Source organism: Miniopterus schreibersii (genome assembly GCF_964146895.1).
Source record: "Miniopterus schreibersii genome assembly, chromosome: 9".
NCBI lineage: Eukaryota > Metazoa > Chordata > Mammalia > Chiroptera > Miniopteridae > Miniopterus > Miniopterus schreibersii.
The window spans coordinates 538,165-559,420 of record NC_138118.1 but is presented as its reverse complement, the minus strand read 5'-3'; the positions used below and the strand labels follow the sequence as shown (position 1 = coordinate 559,420).

At 55.0% G+C, this 21,256-nt stretch overlaps 1 protein-coding gene across 1 annotated transcript in view; it reads right to left on the bottom strand.

The window, feature by feature from the left end:
• Nucleotides 1–21,256, bottom strand: part of PTPRN2 (protein tyrosine phosphatase receptor type N2) — a 331,806-nt gene that overhangs the window by 36,358 nt on the left and 274,192 nt on the right. Inside the window, exon 14 of the mRNA XM_081146812.1 lies at nt 13,264–13,458. Coding sequence (XP_081002938.1) covers nt 13,264–13,458 — 195 coding nt within the window. The remainder of the gene's footprint in view (nt 1–13,263; nt 13,459–21,256) is intronic.

Below are 21,256 nucleotides of genomic sequence, written 5' to 3'. Positions count from 1 at the left end.
TTACACTATTCACAGGCCTTTATGGTGCCTGGAGGAGCAACTCTAATAAAGTGGAGATGGCACTGGGCTTGATCCAAAAGACTTAATAAACAAAAGGGCTGGGTCCCCTCATGGCTATTTCTCCACCATGAACCTGCGGGAAACCATCCAGCCTCACCGAACCTTTATTTACGGCTTCGTAAAATGGGAATCGGCCCTGGCTGGTGTTGCTCAGTGGTTTGAACACCGGCCCTCGGACTGAAGGGTCGTGGATTCGATTCCTGGCCAAGGGCACGTACCTGGGTGGCAGGTTCGAATCCCCAGCAAGTGGGGGGCGAGCGCGGGAGGCAACCGATGGATGTGTCTCTCTCACATCGGTGTTTCCCTTTCTCTCTCCCTCCCTCCCACTCTCTCTAAAAATAAATAAATGGGAAGAAAATACCCTCGAGTGAGGACCAGCCAAAATAAAGAAATAAATCATGGGTCGCGTAGATATTCGTGAAGCTGGCTGACAGCGGTGACTCAGGACGCGTTTTTCATAAATACAAAGTACCCACGCGGGAGGGGCGGTGGTCACGGCAGGTCTCAGCTTCTCACTGACGAGGAGGAACCGACACTCTCTCCCGGGTCCTGGCTGCACTACAGTCCTGGGGACGTTCCCCCCGACTGGGGAACGTGGCACATTAAGTCCCCACAGACACGCGCCACCGGCCGCGGTGAGGACGCGGAACTTAAGGGGCGACGGCAGGAGTGCCCTCGCTGTGGAGGCTCCTCCGCCAGACGTCACCGGGTGACAGCATCGGTCATCCCGTGAGAGGCGCAGGAACCAGCGACACCGTGAGGCCCGTGGTTTCCGGGCTGCGTCCCACTCACGGGGCTGCTGGTCCCTGCCCCAGGCTCCGTCGCCTCCCTGTGCGGGTGAAGCCAACACGTGAGCGCGTGGCTGAGCCGAGCGGGCTCGACGGCCCTCCGTGGAACCAGGGGTGGTTCTGGAACATCTCCACGCTCTCCGCTTATTTATTGTGTTTATTACTGTTTGGAGGGGGAAGTATTTCAGACCAGTCTTGAGACGAGGAATTCCTGGGAGATGCTGGTGTAAGATACGACGTGGGAGCGAGCTCCTGACGGCCCCCAAGGTCACGCCGTAACCAAGACTGTCCTGGGCACTGTTTATAGTGTCAACACTGAAGGTCGGCTTCCAGGGTCACTAAGGAAGTAACCCCACTTGTTAGTCCCACACCGGGCCACCCTTGGGTGCCAGCAGGGAGGGAGGGAGGGGAGAGGAGAGAGAAGCATTGGTGAGAGAGACACATCGATTGGTTGCCTCCTGCACTTGCCCCGACTGGGCCGAGATCAAACCTGCAACCCAGATATGTGCCCTTGTCTGGGAATTGAACCCACAACCCTTGGGCCAAACTCTAACCGTTGAGCAAACTGGCCAGGGCTGGATTCCGCCTCTAATTTTGGAAGAGTTAAGAGTTGCACATAATCTCAGATTCCTGTTCAAGTGTTGGTTTTAGTTATTTATTCACTCATTCGACTAATTTTATTAAGTATATCATATGTGTCAGGGGCTGTGGTGTGTTCCTGCTGAAAGACTCGACCCTCCTGGGGCTGGTTTCTTTATCTGAGAACAGACAACATACAAGCTAAATAAGCCTAATTGAGAAAGACAACGTCAGATAGCAGGATCCATGAGAAAGCTTAGGCAGTGATAAAAATGGGACTGGGGGCGAGAGCTGATTCCTGAGCTCATCTGGAAAGATGGGGAGGGACTCGTAACGCAGAGGACTGTCGGGGGGCTGCAGGGGGCCGGGAGAGCAGGGGCAAGGGCCCCAGGTTAGGAAGGGACCCTACACATTCCAGAAACAGGCAGCCAGGCCGATGGAGCAAAAGGAGCTTGTCAGACAGGGGAGAAGTGTGAAGTTTTTTAAAAAAATTAAATCATTGGGCTCTGGCTGGTGCGGCTCAGCGGTTAGAGCATCGGCCTGAGCACAGAAGGGTCTCAGGTTTGATTCCCGGTCAAGGGCATGCACCTGGGCTGCAGGTTCAGTCCCCAGCCCCAGACAGGGCCTGTGTGGGAGGCAACCGATGGATGTGTCTCTCTCACATCGATGTTTCTCTCTCTCTCTCTGTCCATCCCGCCCTCCCTTCCACTTTCTCCAAAAAAACAACCAATGAAAGAAACATCCTCGGATGAGTGTTAACAACAACAAAATTTAAATTATTGGAGTAACACTGGTTAATAACATCGTATAAATTTCTGGTGTACGGCTTTACAATATGACATCTGTATATTCTATTGTGTGCTCCCCACCCAAGTCTGGTCGTCTTTAAGGAAACGTTTACTTTAAGAGCAACAGGAGGCCATAGAGAGTTTCAAGGCAAAGAGGAAGTGGCGATAAGATGCTTTTAAAAGGCACTGGCTGCAGGCGGAGTCGACGGCACAAGCTGGGACCATCCATGTGGACTCCAGAGACTGAGGTTCCAGGACGGAGTGTTGGGGGGAGAAATAGGCAGAGCTGCCAGGATTGGCTATAGAGTAAATTAGGGGATTTTGTTTACTGAATATAGATTCAGCTGATTTCATTGTCGCACCTGCTCTTGCTTATACTCCTAAATTTCTGCAACCCTTTAGCTTGCAAACTATCCCATAACTCTCAGCTCTTTACCCCTCCGACAGCCACAGCCAGGAGAGATCTCAGTCACAGCCTTAACTCTAACCTGAAGCCAAAGGTCTGCATCAACATCTGAAAAACTCCATCGACAACCCACCAGTGCCAACAGCTTTTGTCTTTCGTTACATGGACAGAAACGTCTGGATATCTGATCACTCATCTCAGCCACCCCATGAAATCTCACGGAAGATAAGTTTGCCCAAAGTATCACGGAAAAGTAACAGTCAGTAGCTTAACCACAAACAACTCAATTAACCTGGGATGCTTTGATATACTTTTACACTTATTCAGGTGATTGGAAAGACAGAGGTGTGAGAGCACGTGAGTGTCTGTGACAAGCACATGGCCCCGTGAGAAACGCAGTCCTGGCAAGATTACCCCTGGCAGGTGGGGAAAACTGTACTAGCCCTGCAGACCCCTGGGGTCCGGTGACGGAATCACTACCAAGATCACGAACTGGGCTCCAGGTGACACAGACGTCTGTGAGAGGAAGACAGACTGGAGGAGGCTGAGCGCACTAAGACGCATTCAACTGAAGCCAACAGGACACATTCAGGCTGAAGCCAACAGGACACATTGAGGCTGAAACCAACAGGATACATTCAGGCTGAAACCAACAGGACACATTCAGGCTGAAACCAACAGGACACATTCAGGCTGAAACCAACAGGACACATTCAGGCTGAAGCCAACAGGACACATTCAGGCTGAAACCAACAGGACACATTCAGGCTGAAACCAACAGGATACATTCAGACTGAAACCAACAGGATACATTCAAGCTGAAACCAACAAGATACATTCAGACTGAAACCAACAGGATACATTCAGGCTGAAGCCAACAGGACACATTCAGGCTGAAGCCAACAGGACACATTCAGGCTGAAACCAACAGGACACATTCAGGCTGAAACCAACAAGATACATTCAGGCTGAAACCAACAAGATACATTCAGACTGAAACCAACAGGACACATTCAGACTGAAACCAACAGGATACATTCAGACTGAAACCAACAGGACACATTCAGGCTGAAACCAACAGGATACATTCAAGCTGAAACCAACAAGATACATTCAGACTGAAACCAACAGGATACATTCAGGCTGAAGCCAACAGGACACATTCAGGCTGAAGCCAACAGGACACATTCAGGCTGAAACCAACAGGACACATTCAGGCTGAAACCAACAGGACACATTCAGGCTGAAACCAACAGGATACATTCAGACTGAAACCAACAGGATACATTCAGGCTGAAACCAACAAGATACATTCAGACTGAAACCAACAGGATACATTCAGGCTGAGACCAACAGGATACATTCAGGCTGAAACCAACAAGATACATTCAGGCTGAAACCAACAGGATACATTCAGACTGAAACCAACAGGATACATTCAGACTGAAACCAACAGGATACATTCAAGCTGAAACCAACAAGATACATTCAGACTGAAACCAACAGGATACATTCAGGCTGAAGCCAACAGGACACATTCAGGCTGAAGCCAACAGGACACATTCAGGCTGAAACCAACAGGACACATTCAGGCTGAAACCAACAGGACACATTCAGGCTGAAACCAACAGGACATATTCAGGCTGAAACCAACAGGACACATTCAGACTGAAACCAACAGGACACATTCAGGCTGAAGCCAACAGGACACATTCAGGCTGAAGCCAACAGGACACATTCAGGCTGAAACCAACAGGACACATTCAGGCTGAAACCAACAGGACACATTCAGGCTGAAGCCAACAGGACACATTCAGGCTGAAACCAACAGGACACATTCAGGCTGAAACCAACAGGACACATTCAGGCTGAAGCCAACAGGACACATTTAGCCCGGCCGGCATGGCTCAGCTGTTGAGCATCGACCTAGGATCCAGGAGATCATGGTTCGATTACGGGTCAGGGCACATGCCCAGGCTGTAGGCTTGATCCCCAGCAGGGGGTGTGCAGGAGGCAGCCAATCAATGACTCTCTCATCATTGATGTTTCTATTCTCTTTCTCTCCCCTTTCCTATCTGAAATCAATAAAGACATATTAAAAAAAAAAAAAGACATTCAGACTGAAACCAACAAGATATTGGGCTTGAGAAAACAAATCTTTGAGAAATGAAACTGTGTATCTGCACCATACGTCATGACCTCCTTGGCTGCCAAGTGTAGGGGGAGCTCAGAACTCGGGAAAGACCAGGGCAGAGCTCAGGGCCCCGCTGTGCCCACCAGCAGCCTGCCTCCAGCCCAGCCTTGCCCTGAGACACACATTCAAGGTCCATAGAAGTGCCCGTCCCTCCCAGGTCAAGTTTCCAGAGAAACCTGGACGCTATCTTTCTCCTGTTCACAGTGACATGGGGCTCTAACCAGATGAGGCCTTAAATCAGGATTCGGTCCATGCCTTTAACGCCATGGGAAAAATCAGGACAAGGAAATAAACACAAGGTGTGCTTTCAGGCACTTCTCAAAGCCCATTACTTAGTCCCTGAGGTCTCTCCAGTGTTGGGTGGAGAGCTGGGCTCACCCGAGGTGGTCAGTAAATATCTGTTGAATGAATCAAGGGTATGACCACCCCCTGGAACCGCCTTGGGAAAGGGGGGCAGCTCCCTGCCTCTGACTTGATCTCCGTGTGTCCTCTGTGTTGGACATGAGGGCAAAGGTAATGGTCGGGGTCACTGCAGGTGGAGGTGAGACACTGAGCCATGGCAGTGACGCCAGTGGAAACGTTTTGGACCAATGGATGCCAGTGCTTCATTTAAGAGTTTTCTTTGTTAATCTTCACTTAAGGATATTTTTCCATTGATTCTTTTAGAGAGAGGGTAGGAGGGAGGGAGGGAAGGAGAGACATTGATGTGAGAGAGACACCTGGATTGGTTGCCTCCTGCACGTGCCCCGACTGGGCCAGGGATCGACCCTGCAGCCCAGGTGCATGCCCTTCAACGGGAATCAAACTCACATTCTTTTGGTGGGAGGGCTGATGCTCTAACCACTGAGCGACACTGGCCAGGGCCATTTAACAGTTTTTTTTTTAAAAAACAACATGTACTGTCTACAGTCTTAAATAGGTGCTCGGAAGGGGCTAAAGGCAGCTTTCTAGGCTAAGCAGCAAACTTTAATTTCTTCTAGAGCATTCTTATGTATTTTAATTTTTCCAGTTTTGGCTCTTAGACTCTCTCACCTTGGACGGGCTATTTGGGAATACCGCAGGATCCATTCCTGGGACGCACGAGCAGCTCTGGATCCTATAAAATATTCATTCACTTTCAGAAATATCTGCACCCTGCTGACAAACGTAGACAAATTCATACGGAGCATCAGAAAATGGCCATTTTAATGGCAAATGCTTTCATCAAACCTCTCTCTGCACTAAACATTTTCTTCAGAATTATTTTTCATTAGGAAGATGAACAGTTTCCACATTAGCTGCTAATCCCCTTTCATTTAAAAGTCTGCTGATAAAATTCTTCGCTTGTCATTCAAACGGGAAGGAATAATTATAGATTGGAGGCTTCCATCTCGAATTCATTAATGGCAAATTGCGTGGACGTCTGAAGCGTAAGTCAGCTTTGATACATCTCAGAATGCAATTTCCACAGCTTCCCTGGGCTGCGTACAATTAATTACACAGCTAACAAGGGAAGTGTGTTAATGAAAGGGCCGCTGCTCATCCAGGCCACCTGCCTTTACCAAATACGTTTCCTGGGCCTCTCTTCTTTTGTGATGTGGTCCACAGACTATAAAAAACACCGTCAGTGACAGTGCGTGGTTTTAAACAGCAGCCTGCAGCTACTTTAATGAACACAGGTCTGAGGAAAATTCATTAGATTTTATGATAATTGTACTAATTTTTGTCTTTTAAAAGTTTAACATCTCTGCCCGCAGCATCTCAAACTCCTGAACTAGCTGTTTCTCAAACAAAACATCACAGGTGAGGCGTCTTGTTTCTACCAACGATATGCTCACCTTCACGGATGACAGGGAAACGGTGGAAAACTCGGAAGAAACCCCAGGAAAGATGATGTGCTAAATCCAATCATTCCAATTTTAGAATTATTTTTATTTTTTAACCTTCACCCGAGGATATTTTTTCCATTGCTCTTCAGAGAGAGTAGAAGGGGGAGAGAGAGACACCCAAACATCGATGTGAGAGACACACAGCGCTTGGTTGCTTCCTGCCCGGGCCCAATTCGAACCAGCAACCCAGGTATGTGCCCTTGACCGGGAATCGAACCCGAGACCCTTGTGGTGCGAGGGCCAATGCTCTAACCACTGAGCCACGGTGGCCAGAGCCAATCATTCTAATTTTTAAAGATTGATTTTAGAGAGAGAGAAAGGGAGAGAGCCATCGACTTACTGCTGCTGCATTGGCTGCTGCTTCTATGTGCCGACCGGGCCTTGAACCTGCAACCTTAGAGCTGTGGGACGATGCTCTGACCATTGAGCGGCCTGGCCAGGGCCGATCCAGTCCTTCCATTGGACTAAACTCTTCTCACTGTGTCCTTTCTGGGTCACACCTGGCTGCTCAGCAACAGTGAAACCCCCTCCTTCCATCTGGATCAAGTCTGTGAACTTTTAGCACAGAAACGACCGCTGAGCTTTACGGGGAAAGGGGACGGTTCCAGGACTTTGATGTGGAACAGACAGCAAGGTGGTTGAACTGGCAAAAGCTCCATGTCTGCCTGCTTCTCACACATGACTTGGAAAGAGGAGAGATGCATTTGCAAGTATTTGTCTTACAGTAAATGTTATTAATATAAATGAACACAGAGTCCTTATTAAATGAGAAAATAACTTGATTCTGGCCCTGGCCGGTGTGGCTCAGTGGTTCGAACATCAGCCTGTGCACCAAAGGGTCAGGGTTCGATTCCCAGTCCAGGGCACGTACCTGGGTTGCAGGTTCGAGCCCCAAACCCGGTCGGGGTGCGTGCGGGAGGCAACCGATCAATGTGTCTCTCACATCCATGCTCCCCCCCCCCCCACTTTCTCTAAAAGAATCAATGGAAGAAAATGTCCTCAGGTTGGGATTAACACAAAAAGACCCCAAAAAACAACCAAACAAAAAAATTTGATTCTGGCCTCAACCATGTCCCTTTGACATGAAATTTACTTTTAAGCCAGAGCTCCCCCCATTTATGTACAAAACTCAGCTGCAAACCAGCCTGGGATTCGAGAGTTGATGGGAAAGGCAGGGATGTGGGGGGAAGAGCTGTGGAGACCAGCCCCTGGGAAGGCCTCTGAGACGTTAACAAATTCTAGGGGGAAACCAGATCTTCCAGAACAAACAGCATCACCGCACCCCAGGCACCGAGGGGCCGGCGGTGCCCCCGGGCGAGGAAACGCCGCGGGATGGGGAAACGAGGGCGCGTCCGTCAGGCCTGCTCTGGCATCGGGCGACTGGGCGGCGCCGGCTGCTACAGGGCCTGGTTCGCAAGCAGGCCGCGAATAACCGTCTGCGTGCTGTGCACCAGCCCACTCGTGTTCAACGCCACCCCCCCCCCGGCTGATGTCACCTACGGAATCCGGGCGGCCGTTTCCAAGTCACAGGCGTAGGACCGATCCTCTCAGAGACCCAGCACCGTCACTGTCACCCACTGACAGGAAGGAGCCCAGAGACGGCAATTTTTACTCAAAAGATGACGACAGCGGTTATCGGGGGGCCTCAGGGAAGAGGGGAGAGGAGGGGAGGGAGGTTGCCTAGCGACACAGACAGCTTCTCGCCCGTTATGAAGCACTGATCTTTTCTTAGCAGCAGCCTTTTATGTCCTGTACCAGTGATGTGCTCATTACGATCTTCCGATGAAGATTTTAAGAAGAAAGGATTCCAGCGGGTGCTGTGAGGGTGCCTAGGAGAGCGACAGACAGGAATTTTCTCTCCTGTATCCAGATGGGAAACACTGGATTCCACACACATTAGAAAATATTGGCAGAAACTCTAAAAGTGCTCATTGGAATTAGAATACTTTGGCTTTTTAATTATTATTATTTTAATCCTCACTGAGGATATGTTTACCGATTTTAGAGAGAGGGGAAGGGGGGAGAGAGAGAAACACTGATGTAAAAGAGAAACATCAATTGTTTGCCTCCCACACGTGCCACGAGCGGGGATCGAACCCACAACCTTTCAGAGTACGGCCTGGCCCGGGCAGAGTGCTTTGGTTTTTAATTTCCTAAAACCAACGAGCTACATGCTCATGAGCAATAAGACAAGAACGGGAGGGGACAGAAATGCAGCAACACCGGAAAAGCTCACACAAGACGCAAACACTTATCTTCTCAGCCACCACACCTGCTCGGAGGGAACAAAGCCTAGAGGTCTGGGTCTGGTTCCCAGACCTTCTGTCAGCGGCGAAACAGCTAAAACACCGTGGAGAAAGCGGCAAAATTAGGGTTCAAGTGCCAGCCACGATCACTGGCTGGCGAACATTCCTCATCCAACTGCGTTGACATGAGGAGTCTGGAGTAGAAGAGTGAAGAGAGTTGATCTCTCAAAACTCATTTTCACTCTTAGGGTGAAAAGTCAGAGAGAAGACCAGCAAATACAGTTTTCATCTTTTTTCCAGCTCAGCTGTCAATCATGCTGTGGACTGAGCGACAGGCCCACGTATTCTCCAGGTGTGGTGGGTGCCGTGGGAGTGGAAGGTGGTTCTCAGATGTCACCCTCTGTGCTCTTCGGTCCCAGCACAAAGCAGGGACAGCACCCGGAGCCTGCACCCAGCGACAGCACCATCGCAACGTGTCACCTGGAGTTTCTCCATGGCCACCAGCTGTGAGCACTTAGGGTCCGGCCCCCTGCCCACCTGCCTGCCGGCCTAGGCTCCTGTCATCACTCACCTGGTTGGCTCATTTTATTTATTTATTTATTTATTTATTTATTTATTTATTTACTTATTTATTTAAAATGTTTTCATTTTTTTTAAAAGAGCGAGATGAAGGGAGAGAGAGAGAGAGATACATTGATGAGAGAGAGTCACTGATCAGCTGCCTCCTGCACGCCCCCTACTGGGGATCGAGCCTGAAACCTGGGCATGCGCCCTGACAGGGAATTGAACTGGCAACCTTTTGGTGCCCAACTATCTGGGCCACACTGGCCCGGCCCAGATGGCTCATTTTAGACACACAGGTATGCAGGTGCTCCCTGAAGCAAGGTAAAGCCTCTGCCTGCCTCCAGAAAGGTAAGTGGGGGAAGCCAGCTGTCTGACGTCTGTCTTTATTCTGCAGGACATGAAGTCGGTTCTTAAATGTGGCCATCGAGGGAGGTGCAATAAATGGCAGCTCACCATTTGCACCATTGTCTTTGTTTGACTTGCATGGACTTATGTCCCTAGAGACATGAAGAGCGAGTGACCTGAAGAGCCTCCTCTGCAAGATACCTGGAGCTGCTGGATCAACAGAAAATCCTCAGGAATCCAAAATGAGAGGGAAGTGAAAACCAGAGTCGGAGCCATGTGACCTGAAGTTGCTCAAGTCCTTCAGGGAGGGGGCAGGGCAAGACCTTGGTTTTCTCTGTCCATGTGAGGCCCCAGGGGAAACCCTGCCATGCAAGAGGCAGAGGTTGGATGTGAGACCCCCACATAAATCAGGACTCTCAGCAGATCACACTCTTGGTAAAAGGGTTGGTGCAGGACACAAGGAAGCGTATCTGTCTCCGCATGGACTCAGAATAGGAAGATGTTTGGACCCTCAGCCTCATCTAGTTGATTGAGGCTCAGATTTACAATATACGCGTGGTCTGGGAGTCTCTGGGTGAGGAACTGCATTTATAATGACTGAAAATCTTAAAGTGGGGATCAACAATATGACAAGACCAACACAGCAGGCAGATTTTAAAAAGAATAAATAGAACGACTGCCAATGAAAAATATACGCCTTGAAATGATGAATGCAATGGATGGTTACATAGTAGATTAGACACCACTGAAGAGAGGCAACGCATACTGGAAGACAGACCTGAGGAAATCCCAGGATGCGGCACAGACAGACAAGAAGAAAATGGAGGGAGTGAAGAGGCGGGACTAAGGATGCCCCACACGCTTCCGTTACAGAAGAGAGGGGAGAAGGGGGATGCCACGCTTAGACTATAAGTGGTTTGTCATTTTCTAGAACTGCTGGAAGACAGGAATTTTTCTGTTCAGAAATCACAGGAAGATTGGGGCAAATGGGGTGGAGACAGCACCTGAACCTGTCTGCACAGTGGACAGAAGGACAGATGGTCAGGGCACCGGAGCGAGGACAGACCTCCAGGCCCCAGTGCTCATGCAGGTCCACGTGGTCGCACCCATGGAGCACACGCTTCCTTTTCGTTGCCCAGCTCCCTCCTGCCGGAATGTGTCTGCTAACATCCCACTTAGGCCAAGTGCTGGCTCATGAGAAAGACCCTTGAATTTGCACTGTGTGCGCAGGGCGTCCGGGGAACAGGCCAAGCACACTTCATGCCTGAGTCTTGACGGGTGGATAGGCGTGTGTGGGGTGCACTCAGAAACACGCGGTGTCAGGTTCTCAGTGCTACCAACCTCCTGCAGGGACACCTCCTAGTAGGCTCAGCAGTGCCGTGGCCACGTGACTGCTTGCGGATTTCCTTGAAGAACTAACCACTACGTTTGCTCTCATGTTGCAAATGCCAAACACGATTCTCTATGAAAAGTACAATATTCTCGTGTCCCATTTGGACGTGAGATACCATCAAATCGTAACTCGTGTCTTGAAATATAAAAATATTGGGAACATTTATTGTATAAAAGCTCTCTGAAAGAATCTCATTAAAAATCCGAACTTTCGGCTGAGTTTCCTTTTCTAGAAGGGACAAGTACTGCTGAAAACAGTCTAGTGGATTCGCTATCCTGCCACGTATGTGCCGTAAAGGAGAGCGTGACGACAGGCAGCCTTGTCACGGGCATCCTCCCGTCCCGCACGGCCCTTGGCTGGGGGGCGCAGAGCAAAGATGTGCTGTTTCCTGCTCAGCTGATGGGGAAGTTGAACTTTTTTTTAAGTTTTATTTTTTAAAAATGTTTTTTTATCGATTTTAGGGAGATTTGGAAAGGAGAGGGGGAGACAGAAACATCAATGATGAGTCGTTGGTTGGCTGCCTCCTGCATGCCCCCTACTGGGGATGAGCCCACAACCCAGGCATGTGCCCTGACTGGGCATCGAACCAGGACCTCCTGGATCATGGGTTTACGCTCAACCACTGCGCCACGCCGGCCCGGCTGAACTTGTTGACTTTGCCTCACTTTAGGTTACCTCCCAGCCAGCGGCTGTGTTCACCCAACTCCCTCATCTGGTCCAAACGGTCTGGCATCCTGTGCTTTCTGCCTTTCGGACTTGGGCACCCAAAGACTGACAGCACCCCAGGGTGCACCATAGCCCCATCGGGGTCCTCAGGGCGTCCCCAGGCCCCATCTCTGGGCTCTGCAGTCAGACTTTTAAGCGAAAGCCTGGTTTCCTGGCAGCTACAGGCTGAATGTCTGTGTCCCCCCAAATTCATATGTTGAAACCTAACCCCCGGTGAGATGATATCTGATGTTGAGGACTTTGGGGGGTGCTTAGGTCTTGTGGGTGGAGCCTCAGGATGGGATTAGTGCCCTCTGAGAGGGACTCCAGAGAGCCCCTCACCCCTCCACCGTGTGAGGACGGAGTGAGGAGTCACCTTCGCAGGACCCTGATTCTGCCAGTGCCTCTGCCCCAGAATTCCAGCCTCCAGAATCGTGAAAATCAAATGTCTGTGGTATTTGTTGTAGGAGCCGAGCAAACTGAGACCCCAGCTGTCTGTGGTTCAATTGTATCGTCTATACTGTTATTTAATAAATAAGTCACAACAGTTTCCACTGAGACTAAGTGCTTAACAACAACAAAGACACCTGGAGGCGCATCTCACACCGAGCCTGGGGAATTAACTGTCCAGTGGGAACCATCCCAGACCCAGGAGGGTGGGGCTGCCTGTCATCATCAGCGTCACAGGTCACGGCCAGGTGCTTGTGTTCCAGCTGTACAAGCACCAGACAGGAAGGAGCCTGAGGCCCGAGACCCAGACAGTGGGATCGAGGGCCCTAAGGAGACAGCCTGAGACCCAGACACTGGGATCAAGGGCCCTGAGGACACAGCCTGAGACCCAGACACTGGGATCAAGGGCCCTGAGGACACAGCCTGAGACCCAGACAGCAGGATCGAGGGCCCTGAGGAGACGGCAGTGAGAAGAGCCGGGTTCTGAAAGCCTCGCTTAATAAAACTCAGACGTTAATTATACACCAGGGGCAGGACACAGCCAGGGCAATCACGGTCCCTCTGAGGCTGACACAGCTGAGGAGGGTGGGACGGGGCAGGGAGCAGGTCCACCCTGCAAAGAGGCCAGTGGACGTGTCCCCAGGGCGAGGCTTCTGCACCAGCCCCTCGGGCTTCCTACCAGGGGCAGGAGAACAGGCCGCCGGGTCCACACTGGCCACTCACACTCAGAAGACCCAGCAGATGGGCTGGACATCGGGTTTGCACCCTGCTCGGCAGCTGCCCAGGAAGCTCAGGCTGGTCACCAAGCGGTGCTCACCGACAGGACATGCGCAGGCTGCGTGTGGGGGACGGGTTGGCGGCGCAGGCGGGGCCTTACCAGGACCATGTGGCCGGTGGAGATGTCCATGTTGGGCGGTGCCGGCTCCTCGGACCAGGAGGAGGTGCTGCTCCGAGCGGAAGGGCTGGGCATTGGCCCGTCGCTGAACTGCGAGGACACGCTGTTGACCCGGGATGCGTGCGGGGCCTCCGGGCGATCGGACGTGCGCACGGCCATGCGCTGACGGCACAGCTCCTGGGAGACAGAGGGAGGCGTGGAGTCAGTGCCCACCCGGCGCTGTGGGCTTTGTGGATCTTCTCACCCACCTGCTTGTCCTCAGAGCCACAGTGTGGGTGGGGAAGTCACCGTGACACATCCACACACACACACACCACACAGATGTTCGGGGAAAATATCCTTTTTGGTTCTTTTCCCCCCCAAAACACCACCAAACTGGTAGGAGCCCACACAGGAGAGAACGGATTGGAGGCGTGTGGGGAGGAAGGTACCTGGTGGGAGGGGGCTGCTTCTCTGACTAGACGACCGAAGACAATGTTTCTAGGTTCAAGGGGAGCTCTCAGGGTGACGGCCTGAAGAAGCGACAGGCCACGGAGTGTCCTGGGCCTTGTCCACAGGTGATACTCAAACATGCCGTGGCCCAAGGCCGTGGCCCAAGGCCGTGGCCCTGCACAGCACCGGCCTATAGTGCTCAGATTCGAGGGCCACCAGCTCCTGTCACCTCGGGGTTTAGCTGACACTCCCCAGCATGTCTCCATAACAACATGTCATTTGGAAGCATCCTAAAGTCGTGACATGAATTCCTTGTTCTTCCCAGTGACAGTATCACTGTCACCAGGGCCAGCAAAATAAACCACTGTCAAGAAAAAGGTTATAAGAGGACCGGAGCTCAGGAGCAGGTAAACACGTGTCACGAGAGAGGGACAGCGTTGGAGAGCCGCGGGTCCCATGTGCCCCTCCGTCGTCTCGGTGCCATCCAGGGGAGGCCACACCCACCTGCCCCCCAGGAAACCTGTCAGGCCTGTGTGCCCGCAGGGCAGCAGCTGAGGACCACGGACACGGACACGGACACGGACACAGACACGGACACGGTCGCCTCCTCCCTTCTCGCTGCTGCTTTTCTCCTTGGTGTTAAAGATTTCATAAAGCCGGCTGACGCCACATAGAAACACCTGCTCAGCTCGGCTTTCCTGGGAACAGGTGTGACCCCAAGTGCCCTTCTCCAGGGCCCGGTGACCAGCCCTGCCCCTCTGGTGTTTCGAGGAGGAGCCCCATCTGGGGACGTGTCCTGTACAAACCCTCAGCCCCGTTGGAGCAGCTGGTTGTGGAAAGTCACTGTGGGCGTCTGGGGACAAAGGGCGAAAAGGTGAACTTGACGTGAAAAGGGGCGCCTGCGAGGCCAGGGCGTCTCCAACAAAAGGGAAGAACCGAGAAGAATACAGCAGGCTCGGGGCTCCACCGCCCCCTGCCCGCCGCCTGCAGGGCTCCGGGGCTCACAGATGGTCTTTCAACAATGGGTTTGTATAAAACATTCGCCCAAGGTTTCTCAGAATCTTTAAGACAAAAAAGCCCAGACACTGTGGGTAATTTAATAAGGCGAATGGTTCTAGTCACCAAGTACATTTCGCATTTATCTCCCACTTATGCACAGGGGAGGTTACCTGATTACGGAAAAAGCACACCAAAAAGTGTCTCTGCGGGCACTCCGATGGCTCAGTGCGTTCATCTAGGTGAAGAACACGTCCGACCGGGGTGTGAACACACCTGGCTCAGGCAGGGGCTCGGGACGTGCCCCCCAAGAAGGCTCCTCTGGGGAGACGGTGGAGATGTGAGGTTTCCTCACTCAAAATAAAACACCAAGTAGCTCCTGTCAGTCCTGGGACCGCCAGGGGTGCAGGACAAGGGAACCCGAGTTTCTGTTCCCCCCCGTGACTTCGTGGGCACAGTGTCCTGGACCTGAGTGGCCAGACTGTCCACTGAACATGGACGGAGCAAGGTGAGAGTCTCCACTGTAAAATGGAAGCGGCAGCACGGCTGCTGGGCAGGCAGAGAGCTCACGTGTGTAAAGGGCTCAGCCACAGAGAACGTCCACAAAAGGCAATCCGTGGGATCGCGGAGTGTCCGCACCATGAACACCAAGGTCATCTGTGTGGGTGACTCACGACTTTCCTGACGAAGCTTCTGGTGCGTGTGAGGGTCCGAGGGTCTCACGGTCCATCCGAATGACGGGCTTTCTGTGTCCAAGGACCACGTAGTCACCGGCCGTTTGCACCTCTGTGCATCCCAGCTGCTGCTCCGGCTGCGGGCTCGTGGCTGAGCTCTCCCGGGACCCACCCAAGGGAGGCACTTCAGGGCACCTTAGGACGTCCACAGGCCGGGCTCCAAGCACCCCAGGTGGGAAGATGCAGCAGGCGGCTGTGTTCCCTCTGCCGCTCCTGTGACCGGGGCCTCATGTCCTGACCTGGGACGTGGGAATGGACAACGTGCTCGCCCCGTCCCAGGCTGTGGCACGAGCTTTACACAGATGCTGGGGGCACAGTGACGGCCACTCCCTGCGTTGGCTTCAGAATGGTGCTGGTGGCCAGGTGCACACACGGCGTACAGAGGGGCCAGTCCCGCCTGGGTCGGGCACAGGGAGGCCACAGCTGTGTCTGCGACAGGAGCAGAGATGACTCGGAACCCGGGGCGCTGGAGGCCTCACTGTGGGGAGTGCTGTCTGCGAGGGACGTGGATTTCCCCAGCGCTCTCTCCATCGGCCTGTCCCATCACCCAGCAAACGGAGTCCCCCACACAGTGGGGTCGCGACCCGGGGACCAGCCTCGCTCCCTCACGGCTGGAAACTGTCTCACCTCCTCCCTACAGCCACGTCCCCCCGGGCCGTCCCAGGAGCCCCCAGTGTCCCCAGAGGCGCAGGCAGGAGGCAAACCGCCGCCCCTCTGCAGAAACCCCCGAGGGACATCGCCACGCAGTCCTTCTGGTCAGTCCGTAGGGTTGGTTAGAGTTTGTGGATTAATAACAAAAAACGTCCACATTCTGCACATTCTCTGAGCTATTACTTGATAATTAAAAATGTCTAAGGAGCCCCGGCTGGTGTAGCTCAGTGGTTAGGGTGCCGGCCTGAGCACCAAAGGGTCAGGGGTTTGATTCCCGGTCAAGGGCACGTACCTGGGTTACAGGTTCAATTCCTGGCCCCAGTCGGGGAGCGTGGAGGCAACTAGTCCATGTGCCCCCCCATCCCTCCCTCTCAAAATCAGTGGAAAAAACATCCTCAGGTGAAGATTAACCAAAACAAAATAAAAATAAATATGTCTAAGGAAAAACAAATTTGTCTTTATCTATTATTTTTAAATATATCTTTATTGATTTCAGAGAGAGGAAAGGAGAGGGAGAGAGAGAGAGAAACATCAATGATGAGAGTCATGGATCAAGCCCGCAACCTGGGCCTGTGCCCTGACTGGGAATCGAACCCTGATCGCCTGGATCCCCGGTCGACGCTCAACCACTGAGCCACGCCGGGCTGGGCCCAACTTGTCTTTAAAACAGGGAAGAAATGTAGACTAGTGCCTGATAACAGTCTGCCCAGGTCAAGGAGACTAGACCATGGGTTTGAAGTCCCTGGGTAACAGCTGACCTCTGAACACAGCGACGGGCGAGAGCTTGTCAGACAAGCGGTGGGCCGGCCCCTCCCCGCACTGCGGGCGGCACATCCATTTTAAAAGTGCCACCTACCCCTGAAAGGCAATCGCAGTCCCCACAGTGACGAATGAAGGCAGGATCCCGCCAACCCCCGGGCAGCGAGGGAACGAATGGGCTGGGCCTGGACATTTATTTAAAGTGTAATTTGAAGTTTACGACGTTGGTTCTTGTTACTTGGGGACTAACTGCTCTCAGATCCACGCATTTCCCCGCGTCTAGTGGCCGACATTTGTTATCCGACTTACGTGGGGGCGCAAATTACGTGTCTCCCAGGACAGGAAATGCATCCGAGTGACAGATGCGGCCACCTCCAAGGTGCATGTTCTGTGCGTAATAGTCTGCTTGCTGAGTTTAAAATATAGAGCCGAGCTCGGCCCACATGGCTCAGCGGTTGAGCATCAACCTATGAACCAGGAGGTCAGGGTTCGAGTCCCGGTCAGGGCACAGGCCTGGCTGCAGCTGGATCCCCAGTGGGGGGCACGCAGGAGGCAGCGGGTCAATGACTCTCCGTCATTGATGTTTCTCTCTCTCCCTCTCCCTTCCTCTCTCTCTAAAAAATTAATAAAAACATATTTTAAAAAAAATAAAGCACAGAGCTGTGATCACCGAGGGAGAGCGTTCCCTTCAGGCCAAAGACAACGAGCACTTGTGGGGTAAACCGCAGGCCGGAGGAAACGTGCAGACGGGCCCAATTCTGTTTTAAAATTTTCCTAATTTATAATCCTGGCAGCAAGAAAAGGGGTAAAACCCACGGAAAGTCCTGGGTGAAGCTTCCAGAGACCCGAAAAGGAAGCGCAGGCCGCGCAGGCCCACCCAGTGCCTGTCCTGGCCCCGGGGAGGGGGTGTCTCTGGCCATCACGTCCCCTCTCGGCTGGACAGGGAGGTGCAGGACCTCCCGGGTCCCCCATTAAACAAATCCGTACGATGTTTGGGGTCCAGACCGACTCCCCCTTAACAGAGCGGAGACAGAGCCACTTAGGAAGAGCGGCCCTGAGCCTTCAGCCCGAGGCCCTCAGCTGATGGAGACGGTCAGGCCCCGAGGGGCCGCTGGTGGGACTGGGCACCAGGAGGGGAGGTTCGGGAGCAGGTTCCGCCAAGTGACCTTGTTTTTGGTTAATCCCCACCCGAGGGCCTTTCCCCACCGATTTTCAGAGAGAGCGTAAGGGAGGGAGACAGACAGACGGGCCTTGCCGGGAGACACACGGACTGGCTGCCTCCGGGGAGCAGGAGCCCAGGGGCCGGAGACGGGCCGGGAGACGGGCGGGGACGGGCCCCGCCACCCGCGGGCTGCACCTCCCGCGGCCCCGCCACCCAAGGGCGCGGACTCGGCTGGCGCGTGGAGCGGGTCGCTGGGCAGCTGCGGGGGGCACGCGGGGAGCTGGGCGCCTGAGCCGGTCCCCTCGCTGGACCCGCCCCCCCCCCTTCGCAGGTTCCCGGGTGGCGGGGGAAGCGGGGACACCAGGCGAGGCCCAGCCCAGGGCAGGTGCGGGGCTGCGGGGCGCCGGGCAGGGGGTGCGGGCGCCCGGGCCTGTCCCGACGAGGGGTGAGCGAGCGGCCGGCGCGCACCCGACGGGAGGTGCGGACCCCACGCCGCTCGCGCAGGAAGGGAGCCGGGCCCCGCGGGGACGGGCCGAGCCCCCAGCGCCGACCCGCGGGGGTGACCCGCCCGCCCCCCGCGCGCCCCCCGCTGCGCCCCCCCCGGGTCACCCCCGCGTTGCGTCCCACGGCCGCCACTTTCTGTGAAACGCCCGCTTCTCGGCGCGGGGCCGGGACACGCGGGACGGGGCTCCGGGGCGCAGACCCACGCGCGCCCGTAAGGCCCCCGCCTCCGCCTCTCAGTCCCTCGTCGCGCGGGGCGGGGACTCGCCGGAGAGAAAGGCCCGGGACCCCAGGTTCCGCCGAGGGCCCCGCGCCCCCGGGACCAGGCCGGAGCGGGCGCAGGACCAACGCGGGGCGCGGGGACGGGAGGGAGGGACGGTCATCAGGGTGCGGGGGGGGGGCACCTGTGCTGCGACGGGATGAAACGGGGCCCCGAACGGAGGGACCATCTCCCGCTGCCAGGGCCCGACGCGCGGCCAGGCGGGGCTCCGGCGGCCCCGGGAGGATCCGTGTGGGCGGCGGGGGTGGGACACGGGGCGGGACACGGGGCGGCGGGGGCGGGACACGGGGCGGGACACGGGGCGGCGGGGGCGGGACACGGGGCGGCGGGGGCGGGACACGGGGTGGCCACGGGGCGGGACACGGGGCGGCGGGGGCGGGACACGGGGCGGCCACGGGGCGGCCACGGGGCGGGACACGGGGCGGCGGCCGCAGAGGCCGGACCCGCGGTGAACGCGAGCAGAGACCGTCGGGCGGCGCGGGGCTCAGCCGCGGGCGGGCCCCCGGTGGGAGGAGGCCGGTGGTCCACTCTCGGCGACCCCGGCGTGTTCCACGTGGCGTTTCCCTTCCGTGGGAAGAGCCGATGCGGGGCGCGTTTGAAATACGTAAGATCTACGCGGATGGGACTGAAGGGCAGCGTGTGCCGGCAGGTGTGGGAGGCGCGGGGAGAACCTCGGGGTGGTCAGCGCCCGGGGCCACCCCCCGTCCTCGCAGCTTCCTCCAGGCCGATATTTCATCATAAAAGCCGACGGGAGAAGGAGCCCTTCATGTTCCGGGCCGGCTGGGCGCAGGGCGGAGCTGCGGGCGTGGCCCGGGGAGCAGCGCTGCACAAGCACCGGCCATGGCCGGCTTCTCGGGCCGTGGGGCGTGGGACAGAGGGGCGCATGCAGACAGGGCCCCTCCCGCGTTCTGGGCCCGTGTGCGTCCTCCCCAGAGGTGGGGCCACGGGGCCACAGGGCCACTGCCACTCCTGAGCAGGACGCAGAATCCTTACCCCCCCAGAGGTCACAGCCACACCACATCCACCGGGCGGCCCTGTGCCTGACCTGAACCAGGCGGCCGTCCCCTGGATGGAGGTCTGTTCACAGCCCTTCTCACTTTAAGTTCTTGAGTCGTGGCTTCACCCCCTCCAACGGGCCTTTCAGTGATGCCCGGATAACACTTAAACCTGACTGCAGGACAACACGCACACATGTGCACACATGCACGCACACACGGAAATGCACGTACATAGAAACACACACACAGACATGCACACACACGGACACGGACACACACATGAACACATGCGCACGTGCACACACACACACACGGACATGGACACACCTGGACATGGACATGCACATGAACACATGCACACACACGCGCACACACACACACGGACATGGACACACACATGCACACACACGCACATACATGCACACACACGGACACACACGGACATGCACATGAACACATGCACACAGACATGCACACACACACGGACACACACATGGACATACACACACAGGACACACGTGGACACACACCCACGCCCACACGGGAGGACTCCTGAGCCAGCTGAGACCTTGGTCAGGGAGGCTGCTCACTGTGACCTTCCCCTGGAGGCCCAAGTGCTCCTCGTCCAACCTGACGCCCTAATAACCACCGGGGCTGCCACCCACGCCCGAATACCATGGAACACCCAGCTGCTTTCCGCCAAGTGCTGCATCCACAACATTCAAACACGAACCAAACAGCTAAACACTGTTTACCAAGCGGTGGTGAGTAATTTCCCCCCATCTTGCAAGATGTTTTCTCAAAATAAAACTTAGCGATAGAGACACATTTTAACGAAGGGAAGTGAAAACAATTCTCCATGCACATCTAAATCTAGAAGCTTCGAGTAGCCCGGAGTCGGGGGAGAAGGGCTGCGTCTCCCCAGCCGGGGGCTCCCTCTGCGCCCCCCTGCACACAAGCCCCTCGCCGCCAGGCTGCCCTGTCCCCAGCTGCGGTCACCTCAGCAACACCGTCTCCCAAACCTGAGAACAGAGCTCATTTTTGTGTATTTCCCATCGACCTCAGTCTCAAGCACAGATCGGAGGCTGCAATAGCGCTGGCTCACTGCTGTGCCCACCCGTCAGCTGGCAGCCTAGGGCCCCAGGGGCGTCCTCCTGGGCAGTGGCCACTAGGCCACCGGCTCGCAGGATGTGCAGCCTGGGGATCCGGAATCTGGTCTCCTGCCACCAAAGGCCCGGGCTTCCTCCTCTGACATGGTGAGGGCCGCCCCCCATCACCTGGGACCCCCCGGGGGATGGCGCTAACGTGTTCTCACTCTACCCGGGTTTAAGGAGCAGGAAAAACCTAGTCTCACCAGGTTTGCTGTTGGCATTTGCTGGCAGGTGAGACTGGGAAGGAGAATTATTTAGCTCAGCTCCACCCAAAATGCACCCCATGAGCCTCGGTGGAACAGGCGGCAGCC